At 35.8% G+C, this 22,160-nt stretch overlaps 2 protein-coding genes across 2 annotated transcripts; one reads left to right on the top strand and one right to left on the bottom strand.

Annotated features, from left to right (window-relative positions):
• Positions 1-2,988: 2,988 nt before the first annotated feature.
• Positions 2,989-8,871, top strand: LOC122974155 (butyrophilin subfamily 3 member A2-like). The gene is made up of 6 exons (XM_044342089.1): positions 2,989-3,269; positions 4,651-4,765; positions 5,136-5,477; positions 7,213-7,500; positions 7,592-7,711; positions 8,170-8,871. Exons 2-6 carry the CDS (start codon positions 4,657-4,659, stop codon positions 8,487-8,489), a joined length of 1,179 nt encoding a protein of 392 aa, XP_044198024.1. The 5' UTR covers positions 2,989-3,269; positions 4,651-4,656; the 3' UTR covers positions 8,490-8,871.
• Positions 8,872-12,142: 3,271 nt separating this feature from the next.
• LOC122974446 (putative high affinity immunoglobulin gamma Fc receptor IC) lies at positions 12,143-16,684 on the bottom strand. The gene is made up of 7 exons (XM_044342478.1): positions 16,567-16,684; positions 16,415-16,477; positions 15,127-15,387; positions 14,401-14,652; positions 14,143-14,307; positions 13,192-13,261; positions 12,143-12,272 (listed from the first exon to the last, which is right to left on the bottom strand). The coding sequence occupies exons 1-7, from the start codon at positions 16,595-16,597 to the stop codon at positions 12,143-12,145; spliced, it is 972 nt and encodes a 323-aa protein (XP_044198413.1). The 5' UTR covers positions 16,598-16,684.
• Between the last annotated feature and the right edge of the window lie 5,476 nt (positions 16,685-22,160).

Raw genomic sequence — 22,160 nt, 5'->3', positions numbered from 1 at the left:
TTGCCACTGCATCATTCAAGTCTTATTTATAGACGAACAGAAATCCGTCTAGTGGAGGTTAACAATTTAGACAGTGTTCATTTTTTAGAATTTAGGTGAATACCTAATACATAAAAACAAGTAATATTTTTTATGGTTGGTATTTATTGTGCAAAGGAAAAAGATTTGCTGTATTGCATGTTGAATTCTGCTCTTATTCCATAAATTTGCTCAAAATGTTGTGAATAATTTGTGCAGTAGCAGTAAAATGTTTTAAAAATGCTGCTGTTGTGCATCTGTGACAGATTTGGGGAAGAAAACCAACGTGGTTGATACACTAAAGGAACAGAAGAAGTTACTTGAGAACCACAAAGATCTACTGAAGTCACAACTGGAGGAGGTGGAGAGAAAGAAGACGGAGAACAAGGAGAAGCTTCTGTCTGTGGAGAACAAAATAACCGAGGCTGAGAAAGGAAAGAAAGATAAAGGGGGATTATTAAAAGAAAAAGAAAGTCTAACAGATGTCAAATGGAAACTAGATGAGCAAAAGAAAGCCTTGGAGAAACTGAAGCTGGATGTGGAGCAGCTACTGCAGAGAACAGATGCTTTAGCTGGTGGTGACTGAGTACAATAAGAGACTGTTTACACTTGGTTTTAAAATGTGTTTTGGTGATCTGAACACAAGTAGACAGCCGAGACACATCACCATTCACACCTGTGTCTATCATGTGTCTCCAGCTGACCACTTCTGTTCAGATTTCATAACTGCCTACATCACTTCTGCTAGAAGGTCAAAGAGCCCTGCACACAGTTATTACATCATTCTGTCGCCAGACAAGCACCAGATTTGTTTCACACAGGCTAGCTGAGAAAATAAACATGTTTCAAGAACTAATATACATGTAAGGGCTATTCTAACTGTTGAGATTGGCAGGACAAAGTCATTTGGTGTTGGCGTGCTGCAAAACAACCACCACATCCTGCATTGATAAGGTATTTTCCGGTGAGGTCCTTGTCGGGGCATCAGGACACGTTAGCGTTTACACTACAAAAGATATGTGGTCAAATGTGTCCCAGACCACCTCGGCAAGAGGTTTGAGTGATCAGATCATAATGATCACAGTGATCATAATGTATATTGGTGGTTGTTTACACTTTTATTTAGTCTGTCTACTTGTGATCCAAAGACACATTTAAAACCAAGTGTAAACATGGTCTAAGAACAGGACACAAGGATCAAATCATTGTGCAGCTGGAGGAGTGACTAACAGAAGAGTGAGTTTTTAACTTCAATCAAAAGGCAAAGTGTCTGATCTTATTTTGTACAGAAAATAGTCACAAAATTTGCAGACAATAAGAACACATTAATCACTAAAAAAAAACTTTAAATGTATTATCAGATGCAGTTTGGTTCAGTTTTTTTTTTTCTCCAATTGCCATTGGCAGTAACCTAAATGGACGTCTTCTTGTGCTCTTGCAATAGCAAATGTGTTGAATAGGAAATGTACATTAATGCTCATTCGATTATTTTTTTATGTTGTCAATACTGTATATCAACAAAATGTAATAAATGTATCTGCAAACTGTCTACTACTAATTAAATTTTCATACTGAACCTTTATGTAAAAGATTCACTGTCAATGAATTTCTTTTGTTACCCACCAGCAACTGCTCCTGGCATTTCAAGCATTTCAAGATGAACTCTGTTATGTTTAAGTACTGAAAAAATCAATGCTGAGTTGCAGAAAAAGACAGGAGTGACTGATGCAATATTTAGAGGGGAACTCCAGCAATTTTACACTTCACCATGTTTTTCCAGGTGCTGGAGAGTACTACTGCATGTGTGTAAAAAAAAAAGTAGTCTAAAGCTTTTTGTGTCTCCAGAGGGAGCTGTGTGAAATCTGATAAATTGCCTCACTTCAGTCAGCATCGGTTGGGACTGAAGACTACAAATTTGACAAAAAAATCTGGAGGTTTGGAGTTAGAAGGAAGTGATGTTACCAGACCTCTGTAGCTCCTCATATCTGCTGGAGTCTAACAGCTCCAGGCAACTTAAGCCGCTACTAAAATAACACACCCGTTTCTGTACAGACCAGTGATTGTTGAGTTGCATTGTGGGTAATGTAGGCTCCAGGTCTTAACAAGGAAGAAGAATGTGTGGAATAAAAAAGATGATTCTTATTTTAAATAAAACTGTCCATTGTGAGTCTGACAGTGTTATAGGAGTGCAATGCTAAATCTGTGGAGTACTCCTTTAAACAAAACTGCTAACCTTAACCTGAGATGCAATGATAGTCTCTGGCGTCACATTAATGTGCTTTAAATGTCCAACTAAATAAAATACCACATTTCTATTGACAGTATAACTACATTTTACTTTCATTGTTAATAATTTCATGTTTAATAAAAAAAAGTATTCTTAGTTTTATCCCATCAGTGTAATGTTTTGTTATCTGTGATGATTTTGGGTTTAGGTGTTTGAATAAATATACCATTTAGTTATAAGTTATAGGTACATATCTGTAGATACAGGGTTAGAAAAGAAAATAGATAGAAAAATGCATTCAGTATTGTATTTGAAGTATTTTCAGATAACAATTCACCACTGCTCAACTTTGGAAATTCAGGGACCAAAAAAAACCCCCAACAAAACAAAAAAACACAATCCAGTAGAATTGTTTCCTCTCTAACTAGAGGACTAGAAGCAGGATATAATTATATTGTACTAACACACATCTTACAGGGAGTTATGTTAACTTATAGAGTAAAATCAGTGTTAACTGGCTAAAATTTTGTTGACAGTGAGGTCTGTGGATAGTTCAGAGTGACTGGATCATTGTTCTAAGGCACATTGACACTGATATTTTAAAATTTCTAATGCTCCAAGCACTGCAAATAACATTCAATTTCTGTTCAGTGAGAAGGCAGAGACAGATATCTAAAAACCAGGGAATATTTACAAGTCTATAGCACTAGGGATAAGTAAAAGTTCTCTCTTAGTTATTTAAGGAAACTTCACTGAAAGCAAACAACACTCACGGTTACCTACATGCACACCTGGAAACTGCTGATCTATTAGCCAATAAGCAGCTCCAGTGGGGCAGTTAGGAGTTAAGGGCCATGCTAATACTTTTCATCTGGCTAAACATGGATTTTATGTTTGCAGAAGACTGACGGGAAATCACAAAGTTGACACACCTTATGTCTCTACACAATAAAGCACTTTAAATACGGACTTTGAACATGCAGCTACTTCCGTGTGGTGAGGCAGTCGTTGAGGAACACAAAAGGTATGAGATTCTGAAAATTCAATTCTTATCTCATAATTCTTGTACATTGTGAATTACAATTACTTTTTATTTTAAGGATTTTAATAATAATTTCATAATGGTCTGCGGTAAAAGCAGGTCTGCCGTCACAATCAATGATTGTCTGTGTTTCTTGATGTGTTTGATAAGCTAAGAGTCAAAATTGTAGTGATGTAAAAGATGTATTTTAATATATAACAAACTGTGTTTAACAATCAGTTGACATGTTTGTAATCTTCTGGACTGCAATGTAACTTAGTACCCATGTTACCAATATAACATTTTACTCTTTGGAGAAAATGTAATTGAAAAAAATTCTTATATTATGGAGACTTTCTATTTCCAACTGGACTTCAAATATTTCCTCCATTCTGAAAAAAACAGCAGTGTCTATTTCTAAAACATTGGTTGCTTCATGTTCATGTAGAGTATGAAAGTTATTCAAGCAATAGTAATAAATTGGCATTTTATTGCTGGATATTGTAAACAGGTCACAGTGGAATGATTGTTCAGCTTGTTAATGTTTTACCTGCTTTGCTGCAGCAGAGTGTGGACTTGTCTTTAGAAAGAAATTACCAACGGTTACAGGCATTGTCTGAAAATGTTTGAATAGGTTAGGTATACCTGCCGTCATAGAGCTTATCAGCCTATTAGTGTGCATGATGTATAAAAATGGGTGTGTTCTCAATTTTTCAAAAACATTTTGACCTGATGAAGATCCAAGTAGGATCAAAATGTTGTCATGAAACTTTTGTGGCTTTGAGCAAGTGAGCAAGCGTTACCTTTTTTCATCAATGCTGTTTTCCCGATAGCTTCACACGTAGGCTACACGATGTGTGTATAATTACTCTCCTTCAATGGGAGAGACAACTACACAAATATTTGCACTAGACTACACAAGATGGACTCCTGAGGAATGGTATAGTCAACTGTTTGGCTATACGCTTGTGATTTAGTGTAATTTGTTTACATTTTTAAAATTTATTTTCTTCTTTTTGTATTACATTTCAAACACAGTGGCATTTCAATTCAAACAAAATTTAAAAACACAACAAAGAAAGTCAAACTATTTCCAGTAAAGCAGAATAAAAGAAAAACAGACAGAAAGAGTACAGAATACAGTTTCAGTGCAGTGATTCAATGTCCCAGACTGAGGAAGGAAACAAATAAGCAAAGGAGAACAGGAGAGGTTTAAATTTAGATTTGGAAGTTGTTGCACATTTAAGACCATCAGGAAGTTAGTTCCATCCATGCAGGTTCTGCACCAGACTGGACCGGATGTCTCCACTTTAACAGTCAGTCTAGTTAGTATTGTCTTCAGGATTTAAGATTTTATAGCTGGTTTCTTTAAATTATTTTACAGAACTCCATGATGCTTCACCTGAAGGAGAGGCTGTCTAAATCTGGACTCACTGCCTTCAGTGTTTCAGTTTTCCATCATGCTGTTGTCCTGCTTCTCCTAACAGACTGCTATGAAGGTAACTTACATACACATACAACAGAAATAACCTAGTGTGTGTTTAAAAGGTAAAAGATTTCAATGAATCACCTCATACTGTACGGTCTATTTGTATAGTGTGGCAAGACAACAAAACTGGTGCATGTGGTTGTGGTTGAAGATACTTTCTATACTTATACTACCTATTGAGAATGTTGATTAATATCAGGTTGTTGGTTCTCACCTGTCCCGGTTGGCAACACCAATAGCGTAAACTGATGCAATCAAGTGAATGAAGACATACAGAAGACATGAGAGACACTTCATATTTGTCATGGTGAATATTAAACCTTATAGATATGAAACAGTTTAGACTGGTTGGAGTCTGACTGCAGGATGTTTCTCTTCAGGTCTGTCTCAGGTGATTGGTCCATCTCAGCCAGTAATAGCAACAGTTGGCGATGACATCATTTTGCCATGCCATCTGAAGCCGGCTACGGATGCTGTTGGTATGACTCTAGAGTGGGCGAGACCCGACCTGAACCCCAGGTTTGTCCACGTGTTGCATGAAGGTCAAGACCTCCAGATTAATCAGCATCCATCCTACGAGGGAAGAACATCACTGTCCGTTGAGAAATTGAAACACGGAGACATTTCACTAAAACTCTCCAAAGTGAAACTCTCTGATAATGGAAAATACAGATGCTACTTTCCAGATTTGAATAAAGACTCTACTGTTCAGCTTGTTGTTGGTAAGTGTGCAATTGTCCAAAACTACTGCATGATTTATATATTCACAGTTATTGTTTTTCACATGAATCAGTACACAGTCCTCTACTACAACAGCAACTCTACTGGTGCTGGGTTTTCTGAATGCATTCTTTGACTTCAGCCAAGGGTGTTGAAAAAGAATCAGAGGAAAATGTAACCTTTAGTATCAAAAACTAAATCATGCATTTCACAAGGTTTTCCAAAATATACTCGCAACTTAAAGTTTCCCTGTGGAGTTTCTGACCTCTTGTGGTGGGTCCCTGTTTCGTTTGTCTCATGCATACACATGAAGATACAAATGTGCATGCAGATGACATGATACAGAGTCCTGCTAGTGTTCACTGTTAATCTACAGGTGACTGTAATGCACCAAGAAATGCAGCAATGTGCCATTAAAGACAGAGAAGAAGAAGAGTTTAGTTAGAAGAGTTAGTTAACAAGGATGTAATGGAAATAAACAATGCAAGATTTATAATACTTTAAAAAAAATTGGTTTTGCAAGTGCTTTATGAGAAAGGAAATGTGTTCAACACATTTGATAGAGCCAAAGGATACACACAATGTGTTCTGGTTGATAACACCGAATGTAAACATAACTTTTGTTTGAAAACTTTAACTCCTCCATACTCCTTTAAGGAGTATATGGACACTCAATATCACATAGTATAACATATCATGATGTAACATAGTGCATAATGTATGTTACATTGAATTAGGCCCTCAATCTACTCAATCAATCAATCAAACTTTAAATGTACAGCACCTTTCATTCAGGTAAGTGCAATTCAAAGTGCTTCACAGACACTTGACTGACAAGCCGATAAGACCGAACACAATTTGAGACTAATGCACACAAGAAATAAAAAATATGAAAATGTAATTAAATTAAATAGTTTTAAAAGCTATAATAACAATAATAATAAAATGGAGTGAAAATATACATACATATATTAGGGATGTGCAGAGAGCCCAGTATTTGTATTTGTATCTATATTTGTTGAGGCAGCAAAATTATTTGTATTTGAATAAAACTAGAAAGATGCATAATAATCCTGGTTTTATTTTCATTACACTTTAAATTTTAGAAAATTAAAATGTTACAATAAGTGTTCATGAGTAAACTTATGAAGGAGGTCAACCAATTCATAGACAACTGCTCTGACTACTGAGCTAAAACTTTACTCATTGCCTCATTGCAGACAGACCTCTACCTATTTATTCACCCATAACACAGAGACAGCACAGTGTGTAACATGTAGAGAAGAACTTCAAAGGTGATTCTTGCTTTGCACTTTTCAATTTATTGTCTATTTTTTACAACCTAACTTTGTGGAAAGGAGAAGAGGAACAACAGGTTATGGAAAGTCCCTTTAGAGCACTTTGCTTGTGTCAGTAGTTCAGCTTTATCTCTGGGGAACACCCCCAACTCCAGGAGTGATGTCCAAATTAGGAAATGTGTATCATGTAGCAGGTGGATGTGACTCCTCTCGCTGAGACCTGCTGATAGATGTAACAGTAGAGCAGAGGAGAGAGACTGAGATAGTGATGTAACAGACCTATGCAATGGTATTTGACATGTATTTTTTTTTTGGAGCCGTACTGGTTCATACACTGTGAGCATGTGAAACATGGAAGATGGTGCAAGATCATGAAAAGCTTTAATAACAAGCAAAATAATTTTAAAATACACTTTAAATGTCTCTGATTGCTCATCAGGGACTGCCTCCTCTCCTGTCATCAGCTTAGCAGGGATTGACACATCTAGCAGCAGAGTGGTGTTACAGTGTGAGTCTAAAGGCTGGTATCCACAGCCTGAGCTGTTTTGGTTGGACGGTGAGGGAAACCTCCTCTCTGCTGGACCTACAGAGACAGTCAGAGGTCCTGATGACTTCTATACTGTCAGCAGCAGAGTGACTGTAGAGAAGAGACACAACAACAACTTCACCTGTAGAGTCCAACAGAACAACATCAACCAGACCAGAGAGACACACATTATTGTTCCAGGTAGGAATTATTCCTAAAATTATGACGTGGTCATCGTTTTAGAGGTGAGGTCAAATCTTATATAAATTTTGTAATGTTTTCTGTTTTTCAGATGATTTCTTCATTGCTCCACGTAGTTCTGTTGCTTGTATCACCATCAGCTTGTTTGCTTGCTTCATGTGTGTTCTTGCAGTTGTCTTTGCTGTGTGGAAATGGAGGCAAAACAAAACCAGTAAGTCACAAGTTTATTAATTAATTCTGTACTCTGTCTAGTTTTCTAAAATTCAACATAATATCATACATATTCAGTGGATGCACTGAATATATATATATATATATATATATATATACACACACACACACACATATATATACATATATATATATATATATACATATATATGTGTGTGTGTGTGTGTGTGTGTGTTTATATATATATATATATATATATATATATATATATATATATGTACACACTGTAAATCCATTTTTAAAATGGTTTGTAATAGAATGCTTTTGTATTATGTATGTGTGTGCCATAACGTTAGTAATTTAGTGTTTTAATTTCACTGTCATGTTTCAGTTGTGTGTATCTGTCCTGTTCAATATCAACACCTCTGTTTTCAAAAGCAACATTGCATAAAACAAACACATATAATTTAACAGTTTCCTTTTTCTATTTGTTAACAGAAAGCAAGACACAAAGAGAAAAACAGCAGCTCCTGGCAGAGAGTGGAATGGTTGATACACTGAAGGAACAGAAAGATGAACTCAAACTTCAAAAGGAAGAGATAGAGAAACTGTTGGAAGAGAAAGAAAAAAAGTTTAAGTTATTGGAGAAAGAAATAACAGAGAATAAGGATAAGAGTTTCACTAGTCGACCAGAATATATTAAGCTAAAAGAATTAATATTGGAGTACCAATGGAGCCTGAATGACAGACTGACAGTGCTTGAGAAACTTGCCCTGAACACAGAGAAGCTATTAGAAAAGACAGAGCAGATTATTTGAACAACAGAAGTAGAAGGAAGCAGAGAACCATGTGAAGAAAAATAATCTGAAGCTGAATGTAAAGAAAGATGTGAACCGAACTCTCTAGTTTAAGAGTATAATCACCAAGAACAAGAGATACAATCATAACATTTAACTCTATAGTATAAAACAGGTACTTGTTTTTTGTATTGCATACAAGTGTTGAATACAGTGGTGCTGCTTGTTTTGAAGATACTGTATAATATTATAATAATATAATTTTTCATATTCCTTCACTGATGGTTGTATTGTCTCATTGGAAATGTAGGATACTCCCATCACTGTTTTTAGTCTCCTTATATATTGTTGCGCTTGTTGTTTTTGGCTGTTGTGTGAAAAAGAATAAATTGATCAAATAAATTGATCAAAAAGAAATAAAATAAAATAAATCCTTTGGTTTTTACCAGTAAAATGCAAATTAATGTTCTGTGGAGGTTTCTCGTAAACATACAACAGTTCTGTTTACATTCAGTGTTTCTCACCAAAACTAATTGTGTGTTTCCTACACTTCTATGTGTGATACCACCTCCAATCCCAATCCTCTCCTAAAAACTCTGCTCCATAGAACTACTAGTGATCAAAACTCCACAGGGTATCTTTAATATGGGCTTGACTGTTCTGTTTGTTCTTGTAATTAATTGAACTATATTCATTTTTAATGTCCGATGCTGTTCATGTTGCTCAGTGCTGCTCTTACACTGCTTTTCATCATTCTTATAATGCTGCAATGCTCTGATGTGCCCGATTCTAGCCGTAGTAATCAAGGTCACACCTACATCATCAATCATGTGAGGAGGACTTATTAATCTTACTAACTTAACTTATTACTAATAATATTAATTCGTCATTAAATATTATTCAATGCAAATGTATCTGCATAGTCGCATCATAATAACAATAGTATTACAATATTATAGGGTATTTATATAGTTTGGCATTAAGAATAATTGGTCTCTAGGGGTCAGCATTACACTATGAATGTTCCTTGAAGTAACCTGGATTTCCTTGTTGAGCAGTTGGTATCACTGTGTTGATTTGCTTTTATTTGAAAGATCTAACCGTTTTTAAACATGTCTTTTCAGAATGACAGAGCTTATAAAATTAAAAGTACCACTTAAGCTTCAAAAGCAAAGAAAGGTATCATCAGTGTCAATAGATATTATATAATGAATAATAATGCAAGTGCCATATATAAAGATAACCATTAAAAGAAGGGAAAAAATGCTTGAAAAAAACTCATCCACTTGCCTTGTTTGTTTTTATTTATTTGATGGTGAAATAACATAAGGAAGGATGCTGTATTTCCTGCCCTGCTTGATTTTTACCAGTGTGTGAGAAAAATTCTCCTTCAAGTAGCCAAAAAGATGAATATCAATCACATCACAACCAAACACTGTTACACTAAATAAAACATATAGTATATGACTACAAACATACAACACCAACAGAATATTAGAAGGAGAATTCATCTAGTTAACAGAAATACATCAATTTAACACAATTAATACAAATTTGACTGACACAGTGGTTTAGATTGAACATTTTCTAAATTAGATCTTTTGAAGTTCCAGGGTCAGTCTTGGTACAGTTATTTCACTGAAGACAAACAATCCTTCAACCAGTCTGAATACTGAAACAGTTCAGTTTACACTGATTCCACTTTATTGGTATTATCTTCTAGTCTGACAGGCAAGACACTGTAATAATCCAAGTACAGTGTTTGAATGTAAGAGTCCCCCCAACATCACAAACTTACCAGCCAAAGTTTGATACTGTACAGTCAGTGTTTCTTTAATGTGCAGCCTTGAGTATTATCTTAATGTATCAAACTTTAAGGCTACTCCTGGTAGCCTGTTGGTTAAGATGCCTGTTGGTTAAGATCTACCCCCATTTCTCCCTCTACCCTCCGTTTCCCATCTACTTGCTCTACTGTCACCATAGTAAAGGCTAAAAAAAATTTAGAAATAACTTCATCCTGAGGAATCTCTCAACTCTGACAGCAGAAGGATACAGCATGTGAAGAGGCCATAGAGAGAACTGTAGAGTTCAGGGTGCAGTCATAACAGAAAGAGAAATTCTAATGCAAATTATTTTTCAAAATTTACTTAAGTTGAATTCATGTTGCCTAAACAGATTTGTAAATGATCGTCATGTGGTGTGAAGTCTCTCATGTGACCGGGTCCCAAAGAGAGCTTGTGTAGTATGTCAGTGGTTTACTGTGTTGCACTATACGTGGTGTAAACTTAGTGTATCTGCTTCAGCTCAAACCGATGTCACAGCATCATTTTCATAGTTGACCACAGTGAGTGTATTTATAATCTGCAGCAGCAGCTCTGTTCTTGTGAACAGCCTCTTCAGACGTGTGAACAGACGACATGTTGGTTTAACTGTTTCACTCGAATAAACTGCTCACTGTTAAAAATAGACACTGATGTTGTGACTGAGCAAACGTCCTCAGATAAACCACAACGACCTTTTTAAAAATGCTAACAAAAGGTCAACTGCCTGTGATTATGAATGTTTTACAGTGTCCATAAATGTACATAAATTGCTGTTATTTCTGATAAACTCTATAGTCTGAACAGAGTTGAAATTATGCTTACTTTATTATACTGTTTCTGTTCTTATAGCAGTAAAAATACAAACATTTCCTTATTCAGTGAGTGTTTGTGACACTGCATAGAAACATGTATGAACCATCAATGTGTCACAAAGATACAACATAAGCAGAGCTTCATGAGAAACTTACTCAATGCTTTTCTTTAGAGCACAAGTACAAGGGAGAACATGTAAAAAAGATATCAAATTGACTGAACTTTGGTCATTTTGCCAAAATATTTCTTAAAAGAAAAATCCACCCTGTGCAGTCTTTCCAGTTTTTGGACTCAGCCTGACTTGACTGGGGCTTCTTTGGTTTTTCTTAAAAAAAAAAGATAATAAAAAATTGGTAGATTCTTTTACATTTCCCACAATGTTTAACAACTTAATCAACTGTAGGTGTAATTTCTGTCTGTCCCTTTGTGATTGTGGCGCTTCTTTTGAAAGACCTCGTTCCTTCACTCTGACACTAAAACCTGACTTTAACTGTTTTAGTTTTAGAGAACTAAAGATTTGATGTTATGCAACTGGTGGAAATGTCCAGATGTGATTTCTTGCAAGCAATGTTTGAGACACGTGACTAAACAAAGACATGGACTGTGAAACAGATAGTGTTAGGCCTAATTATTGTTATTGGTATTGTTTATCAGTATTCTTTTTATTAAATTTTTGTGAGTGTTAAAAGTGTGTGAGGGTGGATTTTTCTTTTCAGTTGAAGTAAAGTTACTGGTGAAAACTCTATGAAAAGGAAATGTATCTCATTTAGCAGAATAAAAGTGATAGAGCAGGTTTTGTACTATGCACTGGAGAACATAATGGTCTATAAAATGATACAACCAATAAGAGCTTAAAAAGTTTGTACAATTTACATAACTTGTCAATTTATGGTTTAATATTAATGTATGAATAAACCAAACAGATGTACTGTGGTTAATTCTTTCCTTTTCTCTCTTTATGTTATTATTATTATTATTATTATTTATTTATTTTATTTTATTTTTTTACATTTTTACAGATTTAAAAATATTGTTAAATCACTGAGTGTGACTGTATGACCTCCTCAAATACAAAGCGGCAGTATTTGACAACCTGGGTTGAGAACAGGTTGAAAATACACAAGTAGAGCTCTGAACAGGCCGTCTCCTCAGTCCTTCAGTCAGTGGCCTGTAAAACACAAACAATAAGCAAACAATTATTAACTAATATATGTTAATATTTATTTACATTAAGGTTTTTAAAAAAGTTTAAAAAAATGGAAGGAGCTAAATTGACTAATCTACATGACTTCTCTAAGTAAGACTTCACAATAGATCACGCATTTCAAGTTCACTGCACATGAAACAGCACCATGAATATGGTAGGTAGGAAGGTCATCAAGTCAACCTACAGTAAAGTAGATCATAAAGACAATTGTGTAAAATGTTATAAGATAATAGTGGCTAATAATCATCTTTGAATAATCAAGTAGCAGCATTTTCTAGTGGAGTGCTTCTTTTCATTTTCTCTCCTGTGACCGTGCAGCCTGGTCACTAGAATAAAACGTTGGCATTGTACGTTTCTGCAAACCACAGAAATGTTGAATATCTACGTTTCATACGTATCATATCAACATTTCTACAATAAGTATCATCTCAACTTTTCTAAAGTGACGTAGTTCACATGCGATCTATATGAGCTGACTGAGGAGGGATCAGTGGACGGTTAGTAAGTTTCTAGGCAGAAAGTTGGAAATCAGCAGAGAACACGGTTCAAGACCACCTCGAAACCAATGCCCACTTCCTGTTTCAACTGACAAAAGCGGGTGGGTGTTTTTAGTGAGACATTTGCAGTCGTTTTTTAATTTATTTTTTATTTTATTTAATATGCTACGTTTGTAGAAATGTTGATATGATACATATTACACATGTTGAAACATATATATTCAACTTTTCTGTGGTTTGCAGAAATGTACAATGCCAACGTTTTGTTCTGGCTATTGGGTTGGACAGTGGTTATACTCAAGTTGTTGTTGTAACTTGGTTGAGCGCAAGAACATGGGCTGCAGTTTTAGAGGAAAGAGATGTTGCATCAGCTTCAGTCTCACCTGTAGATGACTACAGAATAGAAATCCCTCTCTTCTGGTAGCAGTGGCTTGGTGTCTGCTCTGGACACATCTGGATCTGTTTGGGGGAAAAAAATAACTTATTTCTCTGAACGACGTGGTATTTGACAGGGGTGGACAGGCAGGCAGGAATAAGGAGAGGCTGACAGATAACAGGAATGAATGCTGGGCGCTATGACTAGACAGTTCATAAGACAATCTGGCAAAGTGCTGAAGGAAAGGGGCTGGTATATACTGTATGCTGGGGCAGTGCTGAGGGAATGGGAAGGAAAGGTGTGTATAAGTAGGAGGGACAGACAGATCATGGGACTGGCTGGAAAACAGGAATTACTGCAGGGCAGGAGGAAGTGGCTGGATGTGGAATGACATCAGAATTTGTGACAGAGAAAAATGGCATGAATGGAAGAATGAATGAAGCAATAAACTAATCAGAAGCGGCCGGTGTGACAGTTGTGAAACACTCAAGACTGTTAAAGGTGAAAAGAGGATGACCTTCATGCAACATCAGTTTCATATCATACAGCTGTAGATAATTTTAAACTGTTCTGTGTGTTCATGTTCAATGCATTTTTAACTTTCCATCTCATAGTGACTCTGTCAAACCTACAACTTGTTGTGTGTAGATAGCTAAATAAACATATTAAGGGGCCCTTTGTGTTAGTCTGTGGTTTTTCATATGGTTTATGACTGAGAGGATCAAATTATCACCTGTGTATATATATGAAAGGAAACACTATCTTCTGCAAACAGATATTGGAAAATATTCTGGTCTAGTATAGTGTAAGTGGGTTTCAAATGTATCACCTTGGAACAGCAATATAGTATTTATTTGTTTTTACTTAATTAATTATGCACATGTATCATTTACATTACTTTAAAAAACTTAAAAAAACATCATGATGAAGTAGGTTATTGAAATTTTGTTTTTTGTACCTTTGTGTTTCCTACAGAGAAGTAGTCCAACCACCAACCACAGCAGAGCCACCAATAAAGCACCGACAATGGTCAACAGCAGAGTGAGGAGGTGAGGGGAGCGACTGTGGGGACTTTGGGGACTGTTGGGACTTTGGGGACTGTTGGTGGTCTTTTCATAAGATGCTGGAAAGAAGATATTAAGCATGCTTCAAAATTATGATTCACATCTTGAACCTGGAGAGAAAAACACACAAAAAAAGAACAAATCATTGTTACTTTGTTTTGAAATCTTCAGCCAGCTCTCTGGTGATTCTCCAGCTTCAGAGATGCTGCACTTGTAGAGTCCTTCATCAGACTTGGAAACATTTAGGATGGTCATGTTGGCCGTATACCCGGTCCCGAGACGGGAACCATCTTTGTAGAAATCTGCTATGTGTTGTGTCTGAGTTTTCTTGTTTTTACAATACAGAATCACATCATCTCCCTCTGACACAGGATGGGCAGGACTCCCCAGGATCACAGAACCAGCTGAACAACATCATAAAGACATATTTGATGTTAAACATTGTATATATATATATAGTTACAGAAAATAACAGATAACAGAAAACATTAGAAAAAATATATTTTTAAATTTTTTGTTTAGTGATTCACTATATTGTACATTTATATTTATATTTACACATTTAGTTAAAACTAATTTATGACAATACTACTACTACTAGTAATAGTGATAATGTAATGATAATAATAATGATAATGTACAATGTATTATATATTGAATCACTAACTGCATTTTTATCTGTAATTTACAGAAATTAAAAGAAAATTTAATTTGTGTAATTTTCTGTATTGTGTGTATATTGTGCGGGAAATATTACAAGCAGCATTTTGATTTATATCAAAATATTCTATTATTGAGACCTTTTCCAAAACGATTTGAACTTACTGTGTAACTGTGTCCAATAATCTGTAAATAGATTTTTTATTTGCTAAGCATACCAGTGACAGAGATATTTACAGCATCACTTTTTTCTCCCTCTTCATCTTCACACCAGTATTCTCCACTGTGTCTTTCAAAGGTAGGATTAATGGTGCAGGATGGAGCTGATGTGTTGCAGTCAGAGTTTGTTAGATTGATTTTGTTGAGCTTCGTCTTCACTCTCCATCTAGTGAAGCCATCATTCTCCTCACAATGTACAGAGACTGTCTCATATTCAATGAACTGCAGTCTGTCTGGAACAATACGAGGAAAAGCTGCATCTGAGACACAGAAAAAGAAAATAATTCAATTATTATCCAAATTACCCATTCACCATTAACAAAACTAGACATACAGTATATTTAAACATGTTCGAACTGTTATTACAATGTAATGTCACTATAACGGGACTATACTGCGTTACAAAAGCTGACAACAGCAAGTACAGAAACAGTTAACTTCCCCAACAAAACAGAATAAAATCATAAAATCAAACATGACACACATTGTTAGGACAATTTAAACTAGGCTAGTTAGCTCTTAGCAGGACCAATTTATCTGGCGTTACTCTTTTTTCCTCATGATTTGGTTTACAGCTTTATTTTTGATGTAATATATAAAAAACTCAATTACTAAGATATTGAAGCATAAAAACAGATTATTTTTAATTTCAGGAACAGTTTGGAAAGAGTGTAAATGAGCTTTAGCTAAGGCTAGCTGTCTCTGCTCTCCGACTAGCATTAACTAGCTGGAGCGCAGCCAGTGCAGTTTTTCTTTTTTTTCCTGTTTTATACTTCCTGATAATTTTACATACACAAAATTACACATTTTTCTTTGGCATAATATGTTTTATATGGTAAAACAAATGTCACAAAGTCAGATTCTTAACTCAATTTCCACCAAATGTAGTTACTGCATTTTGTTCTTGTAGGACAGAAACTGTATTCTTGGTCACTTTTGACAGTAGAATTTTTTTTAATGGTCTGTTTCTAAGGTATGTATAAAGGACACAATGTGACATATCAGTAATAAAAGCAATTTAAAAACAATCCTCCATATTCATGCTTTTCAGTATAATCAAATACTTATTTCATCTCATGATGCATGAATTTGCATATAGCATGGCAATTGAGGATACAATATATAGAATATTACACAGCATGGTATAATAGTGGTATGGTGCATATGATATAGATTATTCCAGTTAGTGAATGGTGCTACACACAATGTGTAAATCCATAATGTAAGTCATAACTAACCAAAGACTGAATACATAAATACAATACACATTAAGTGTATCCAACTCACCAGCTTTCTGAGCAAAGTAACTGTGGTGAACTTGTGCAACCGGCAGGACCAACACACCCAATACTGGAGAGACAAATGAAGAGAGCTGATATAATATGTACCAGCTGTAAAGATGAATGGAGGGAAGGTTGATAGACAGACTCAGTACTCACTCAGTCTGATGCAGAGAGCTGTATCCTCCATGATGTTTTGCTGCTGACTGTCTGAGCATCAGACTGACATACAGTTAAACCACAATGTAGGTCAGAGCCTCCTCTTCCTGTTTGAAGTATTTCTGGTGATGATGCAGCGGCAGGTTTGAATCTACAAATATCTATGTGAAGCTTGATCTCTTACAGTAGAAATCTCACTGACTTAATCTCATGTTCAAAAGAGAAAAACTGGGTTATCAACATTATAAATATGCTTTGGTTATTTAAAAAAGGCCCATCATCCAAGCTGTCAATGTCAGAAAATCAAAATGCATCAGCAGTGATATTTTAATAAAATATGAAGCTTCACCAACATTGACTGTTTTACTGGTGAGCCTCTTTTCTCTATTTTGAAATATTACTAGTTTAGTAAGTGCTAAATGGCCAGAGCCAAAGAACCTCAGTGTGTATGATATCCTGAATATGAATAAATGAATAAATAAATAAACAAATAAATGCATAAATAGTCAAACTGTCTGTGTACATGAGCTTTTCTTTGGCAACACACAAGCAAATGTTTGTTTGTTTTTTTATGCACAAGGTCCACAGTGATCAGACCTGCAGTAACTGGGCTACTTTTAAAGAGTTAAAGTTTAATTTGCAGAAAAAAAAATATGGATACTGTATCAATATTAAAGCTGTTAATGGATAGACTAATTACCACATTAGTTGTCCTCCATATAATCCATTTTCTTGTATAAAGGTCTACAAAACGTTAAGATAAATGAGCATTTATTTTCTGTCAGCCACACAGTACAATGATCCAAGCAAAACAACAAAATGGATACACTTGGCTGTAACTGCATTTCAAAATGACCCATATATTTTCTGATCTGTCTTCCAAAACTGTTAAAAATCACTATTTATTCAGTTTTCTAATTTTGCACAGCTATGGTTACATTTTGGTGGGGTTGAAGCACATAAACTTATTGGTTACTGATATGGAAAAATCTCTGTATTGACTACAGTAGAAGAGTTAAATTACAGCACATTCTTCAGACTAGCTAGCTGGCTAGAACTGAACCTCCATCCCGCAGAGTTGAGCACTCTGACACGGTCATGTGTTCCTCTTATTTCTCTGTTTGTCTGCATCTGAAAATCTGAAAGTAGTCCAACTCTGTCCTCTGCTGCCAGTCGGCCATTTTTCACTTTTAGGGTTCTAAAAAAAAGTCAAGGTAAGCTTACTTGCAAAGCGCATCTCATATATAAGCACAACTCAAAGAGATTTACAGAATAAATTGAGAACATTAAAAAAGAAAAAAAAGCCAGATAAAAGAAAATAAACCTTTTAAATGGAAATTAAAAAGAGCAAAGACATAAATACAGGATAACAGACTAGAAAAGCAGTTTACAGTGCAGTAATAAGTTGTAAGTTGACACAGATGCAACAGTCTTTAAGTTAGATTTTAAACTGGCTATGAGTTGGGGCACATTGAAGATAATGAGGAGGTTGATTCCATCTGTGTGCAGCATTGTTGCTGGAAGCAACTTCTTACTCGAGATGAGTAGTAAAATGATGTGAATGACATACTGTGACCTTCACAGTCACTAGATCTCAATTTGGGAGATTTTGGAGCAACATTTTAGACATCGCTTCCAACTAGATGTCTTCACAAGTCAGTGTTGATTTTTCCTTTAATATGTCACCCATCTGTACGTGCCCTGTTTTTACTGCTCACATTCTTTTATTGGCTCAATAAATTCACTACAACAATAACTACAGACTGATATTTTACATGACTGCCACTCACCTACCTTGCAGCTGGTGATAAAGACACAAAGGTCAGTTTGAACTGATAATTTACAACTCATTCAGAAACTTGAATGATTTGGAACAGTGTGTTAGCTTACTAGCTTTATTATTCCATGATAGGAGAGACAGAAAAATAAATTTTCATTATTGATCATATATAGACAAGACATGCATGCAAATGAACAATCTAACAGACATGCATTTTAACACACACAAGAGAAAAAAGTGACCATATCTGATATCAGATGCATAATGTTAAAGTAAAAATAACTTTATTGGGGGACTTTGGACCTGCAGCTTCTCTGAGATGAGCTGACTCACTGAAGCACATGACAGGTAAGGTTTGAGAAAATGTCATCCTTGTTTTTCAAAGTTTTTAAGTTGAAGTTTTAATTAGAAAACATTCATTGTTGACTATTTGAGAATTAAAAGCAGATCTGTCATCACAAGTGGATAAATTATCATATAACTATGATTAAATATACTTTTACATCATACTTTTCTTCTCTATATTGTCTCATCTCCCTTTTTTCTTCCAAAATGTCACATGTCAAATGGTAACAGAGAATTAAACTTTGTTGTACTTTTCATTCAATTTCACATCCTTTCTCCACAAAAAGGTGTGCAGAGAGAGTTGGAGAAAAAAATGCACAGCTTCAAAAAGAGTTGGAGAAGAAAAGGGAAGAACAGGAACACATGGTGCAGGTGGTCAACACCCTGATGGAGCAGAAGAGGGACCTGGAGAACCAGAAGGATCAACTCAAAGATTTTCTGGAGAACACAGAGACGCAGAGGGAAGAAAACAAGCAGAAGCTTCAGTCAGTAGAGAAGGAGATAACAGAGAAAGAGTTGACCTTCGACAAACCGGAGGAATTATTGAGAGAAAAAGAAAACTTGTTAAGAGAGCAGTGGAAACTGGACCAGGAAAAGAAGGATAATGAGAAACAGCTGCTGAACATTGAGAGATGGCTGGAGTCAATAGAGATGCAGGTCACAAGAAAACAAGAAAGAAGGAAATAGACATTCAGTTTTGACTTTGGGTAGAAAGGTCAGAGGAAGGGAAAGGCAGGAAAACCAGTCAGTGTTACAAAAGATAAAGTTCAAAATTATTACCATAGTACACCTGGGAACTGCTTTAAATGTAAAACTACAGATACATTTCAGCTCTGAAACCACACAGGGAGAAGTATAGTGCATGTTTTTACAAGATCATCAGAGTATAGATTTGAATCCTTATGAAGCTGGACAAGAAGGATTTATTGTAACTGGGTACACCTGAATGAATGGAAGTGAGAAGTTGTTATTTGTTTGATATTAATTGTGTAAGAAAATGTGTTTTTTATTTTTTATTTTTCTAAACATCTTTGCTTTGAACTTTGTTGAAACATTTTCTACATTAAAATACTTTTTGCAAATAATGTATACTTCTTTTGTTGGTCAGCCTATGTATTATGTTGCTGCTGTTCTTAATTTGGTTTCTTCTCCTTGAACAAGAAGATGACCAGGGCCTCATTTCTCAAAAGCAGTTTAAAGTTAAGATGATCCTAAAATCTGTCTTTTTAAGCTTAAGAGGTGTTTCCTAAAAACATCGTAAGACACTCTTAAAATGACTGTAGATTAACTAGAGGCTTCTAAACACTCGCAGGAGGCTGAGAGCAGCTTAAGAAGCTGCAGGAGGAACCAAAAACTGTTATGTTTTATTTGTTTTCATTGTTTTTGTAGATTTTTAAGTTTTTTCATAAACACTGATGTTCTTTATTAATTGATATTTGGTGTAAAATGAGTGATGTTGAGGTTAAAATTAGAAAGTAAAACTAAACCAACACAAAAATCATACATGCATTATATATTCATCGCATCTGGCTGAAATGCCACATCCATGTGTGTATATGCTCTTTGCCTCACGTTTACATACAGCAAGTCTAATATTAGAAATCATCTTCATCACCGCAGACAGCCAATGTTAAGAAGCTCTTCATGTCATGTGAGTAAGTAGGGGAGACCAGGGATGGTTTTGACATTTCTGTCTGTAGCTTGGAGCTCTTTTTAACCACTGCATTAAAAATGTGATGCAAACTAGTGACATGTGTCTGCTATTAAACGGTGTAGCTGTTAACTCTGCAACACAGACAGAAAATGCATGGTTTAGTCTCAAACACAAGGAGTGAAATGTTACAATTGACCCCATAGTCTGGGTTAGGTGTAACATATCCTGGGGTGAAATGTAACATCATGAAATAAGGATTATGACAAAAAGTTAAGATATTGAAAAAAAACTTTTTATTCAACCCTTATTTGACTTTTTAACATAATTGGGACGTCTGTGTGTGTCTGACAAACTGACAAAAATGCGCATCAGCTTCATCAACTGAACATTAGTGTGTTTCTGTGTGAGTTTGTCCGTGTATGTGTGTGTGTGCCAAGTATGTTGGTCACCATCAGAGTCACAGTGGTGACAGATGTATGGCACTTCTGGTGTGCAGGCTTCGTGGGCCCAGGTCTCGTGGGACTTCAGGTCATACACCAAACCCAGTCTTCCTTTAGATAGTTATTGCACACATATTCCATGCACACGATGCAGAAATTGTCATCATCATCTGAGGAATCTGTGTCCTGTGGCTCAATGTTATGAATTTTCTGTTTTTTCTTTTCTGGCATTTTCTTAGACAGCCTAGGTCGTTGTTGGTTTGTGCAAGTTGATTTGTCTTGGCAAGCTTATTTTCTGTTTCACCTTGTCAGACCTTCTTCTCTCCTCTTCTTCCAGGGCCATATTGACAGGTGTATCAGTGAGTATTGCTGTTTGTTTCCTCTTCCTTCCTGTTACGGGGTTTTTTCTTCGTCCTGCTTTTGGTAAGGGTTGCATAGCAACTGGGCTAAAGTTCAAGTGATCCATTATTTCTTCAGCACAGCTTGATGGGTATGGAGAGGTAGACCGGTGGGCAGCTGGAGAAGTTATCTTCCAAGACTTCCTATTGGCCCATCTCGTATAAAGTTGTCTGTGTTAACGCATGTGTGAGAACACAAACATTGGAGGAATTGTGTTGCCAATGGCATAGAGACCAGTGAACCCCTCTCTCCTGATGTTATGGTCTCAACCTGTTTAGGGCCACATTTTTCAATCACTCTGTCTTGGGTTTGCACAGTTGTTATGCCAGGCTCATCGACGTTACAAATGTCATTTGAATTGAAGTTGTGCCTCGTTATCACTTCTTCAAGCTTTTTGAAAAATATTGGCACGTTGTTTTTGTTAAAACTGGTCCGTGCCTGGCTTGTGGCCTCTGGACAGAGTTGGATTTCTTTCATGTAAGCTGGAAACCAGTCAGCTCCAGCCTTTGAAGATTCGTTCCATGACCTTGGATGTTTGCATCCATATCTCACTGCAAGCTGATATGCAAATTCTCTCACCTGTAAATGAAATCACATAAAAAATGTTCAATATTTTACATTGCAGCCAATATAAATTGCTAACTTATGCTTTACCAATTCCTATCTGCTTACCTCACGTGGAGACGGTCCATCATATGCATCAGCAGTCCTCATCAGATGATCAGTCAATTCTTTCTCTTGTTCATCAGTGAAGACCTTGTTTCCATTATGGTAGCCTGCATGTGAAAGTTCATTTGATCCCTTCGAACGTCTTCCTCCCTTTACAGAATCTGTACAGTGTGATGTGACATATATACATAAATACAATTTTGCCACAGATCTGATGGACTTTCTCTGCTCTTTTGCATCATTTTATGCTCTCTTCAAAATATTGAGAGGCCCCCCCATCAGTATTTCTCTTCCAGGACCTAGGCAT

The sequence above is a fragment of the Thunnus albacares genome, chromosome 22 (genome assembly GCF_914725855.1).
Source record: "Thunnus albacares chromosome 22, fThuAlb1.1, whole genome shotgun sequence".
Lineage (NCBI taxonomy): Eukaryota > Metazoa > Chordata > Actinopteri > Scombriformes > Scombridae > Thunnus > Thunnus albacares.
This window is presented reverse-complemented; position numbering and strand designations above follow the sequence as displayed.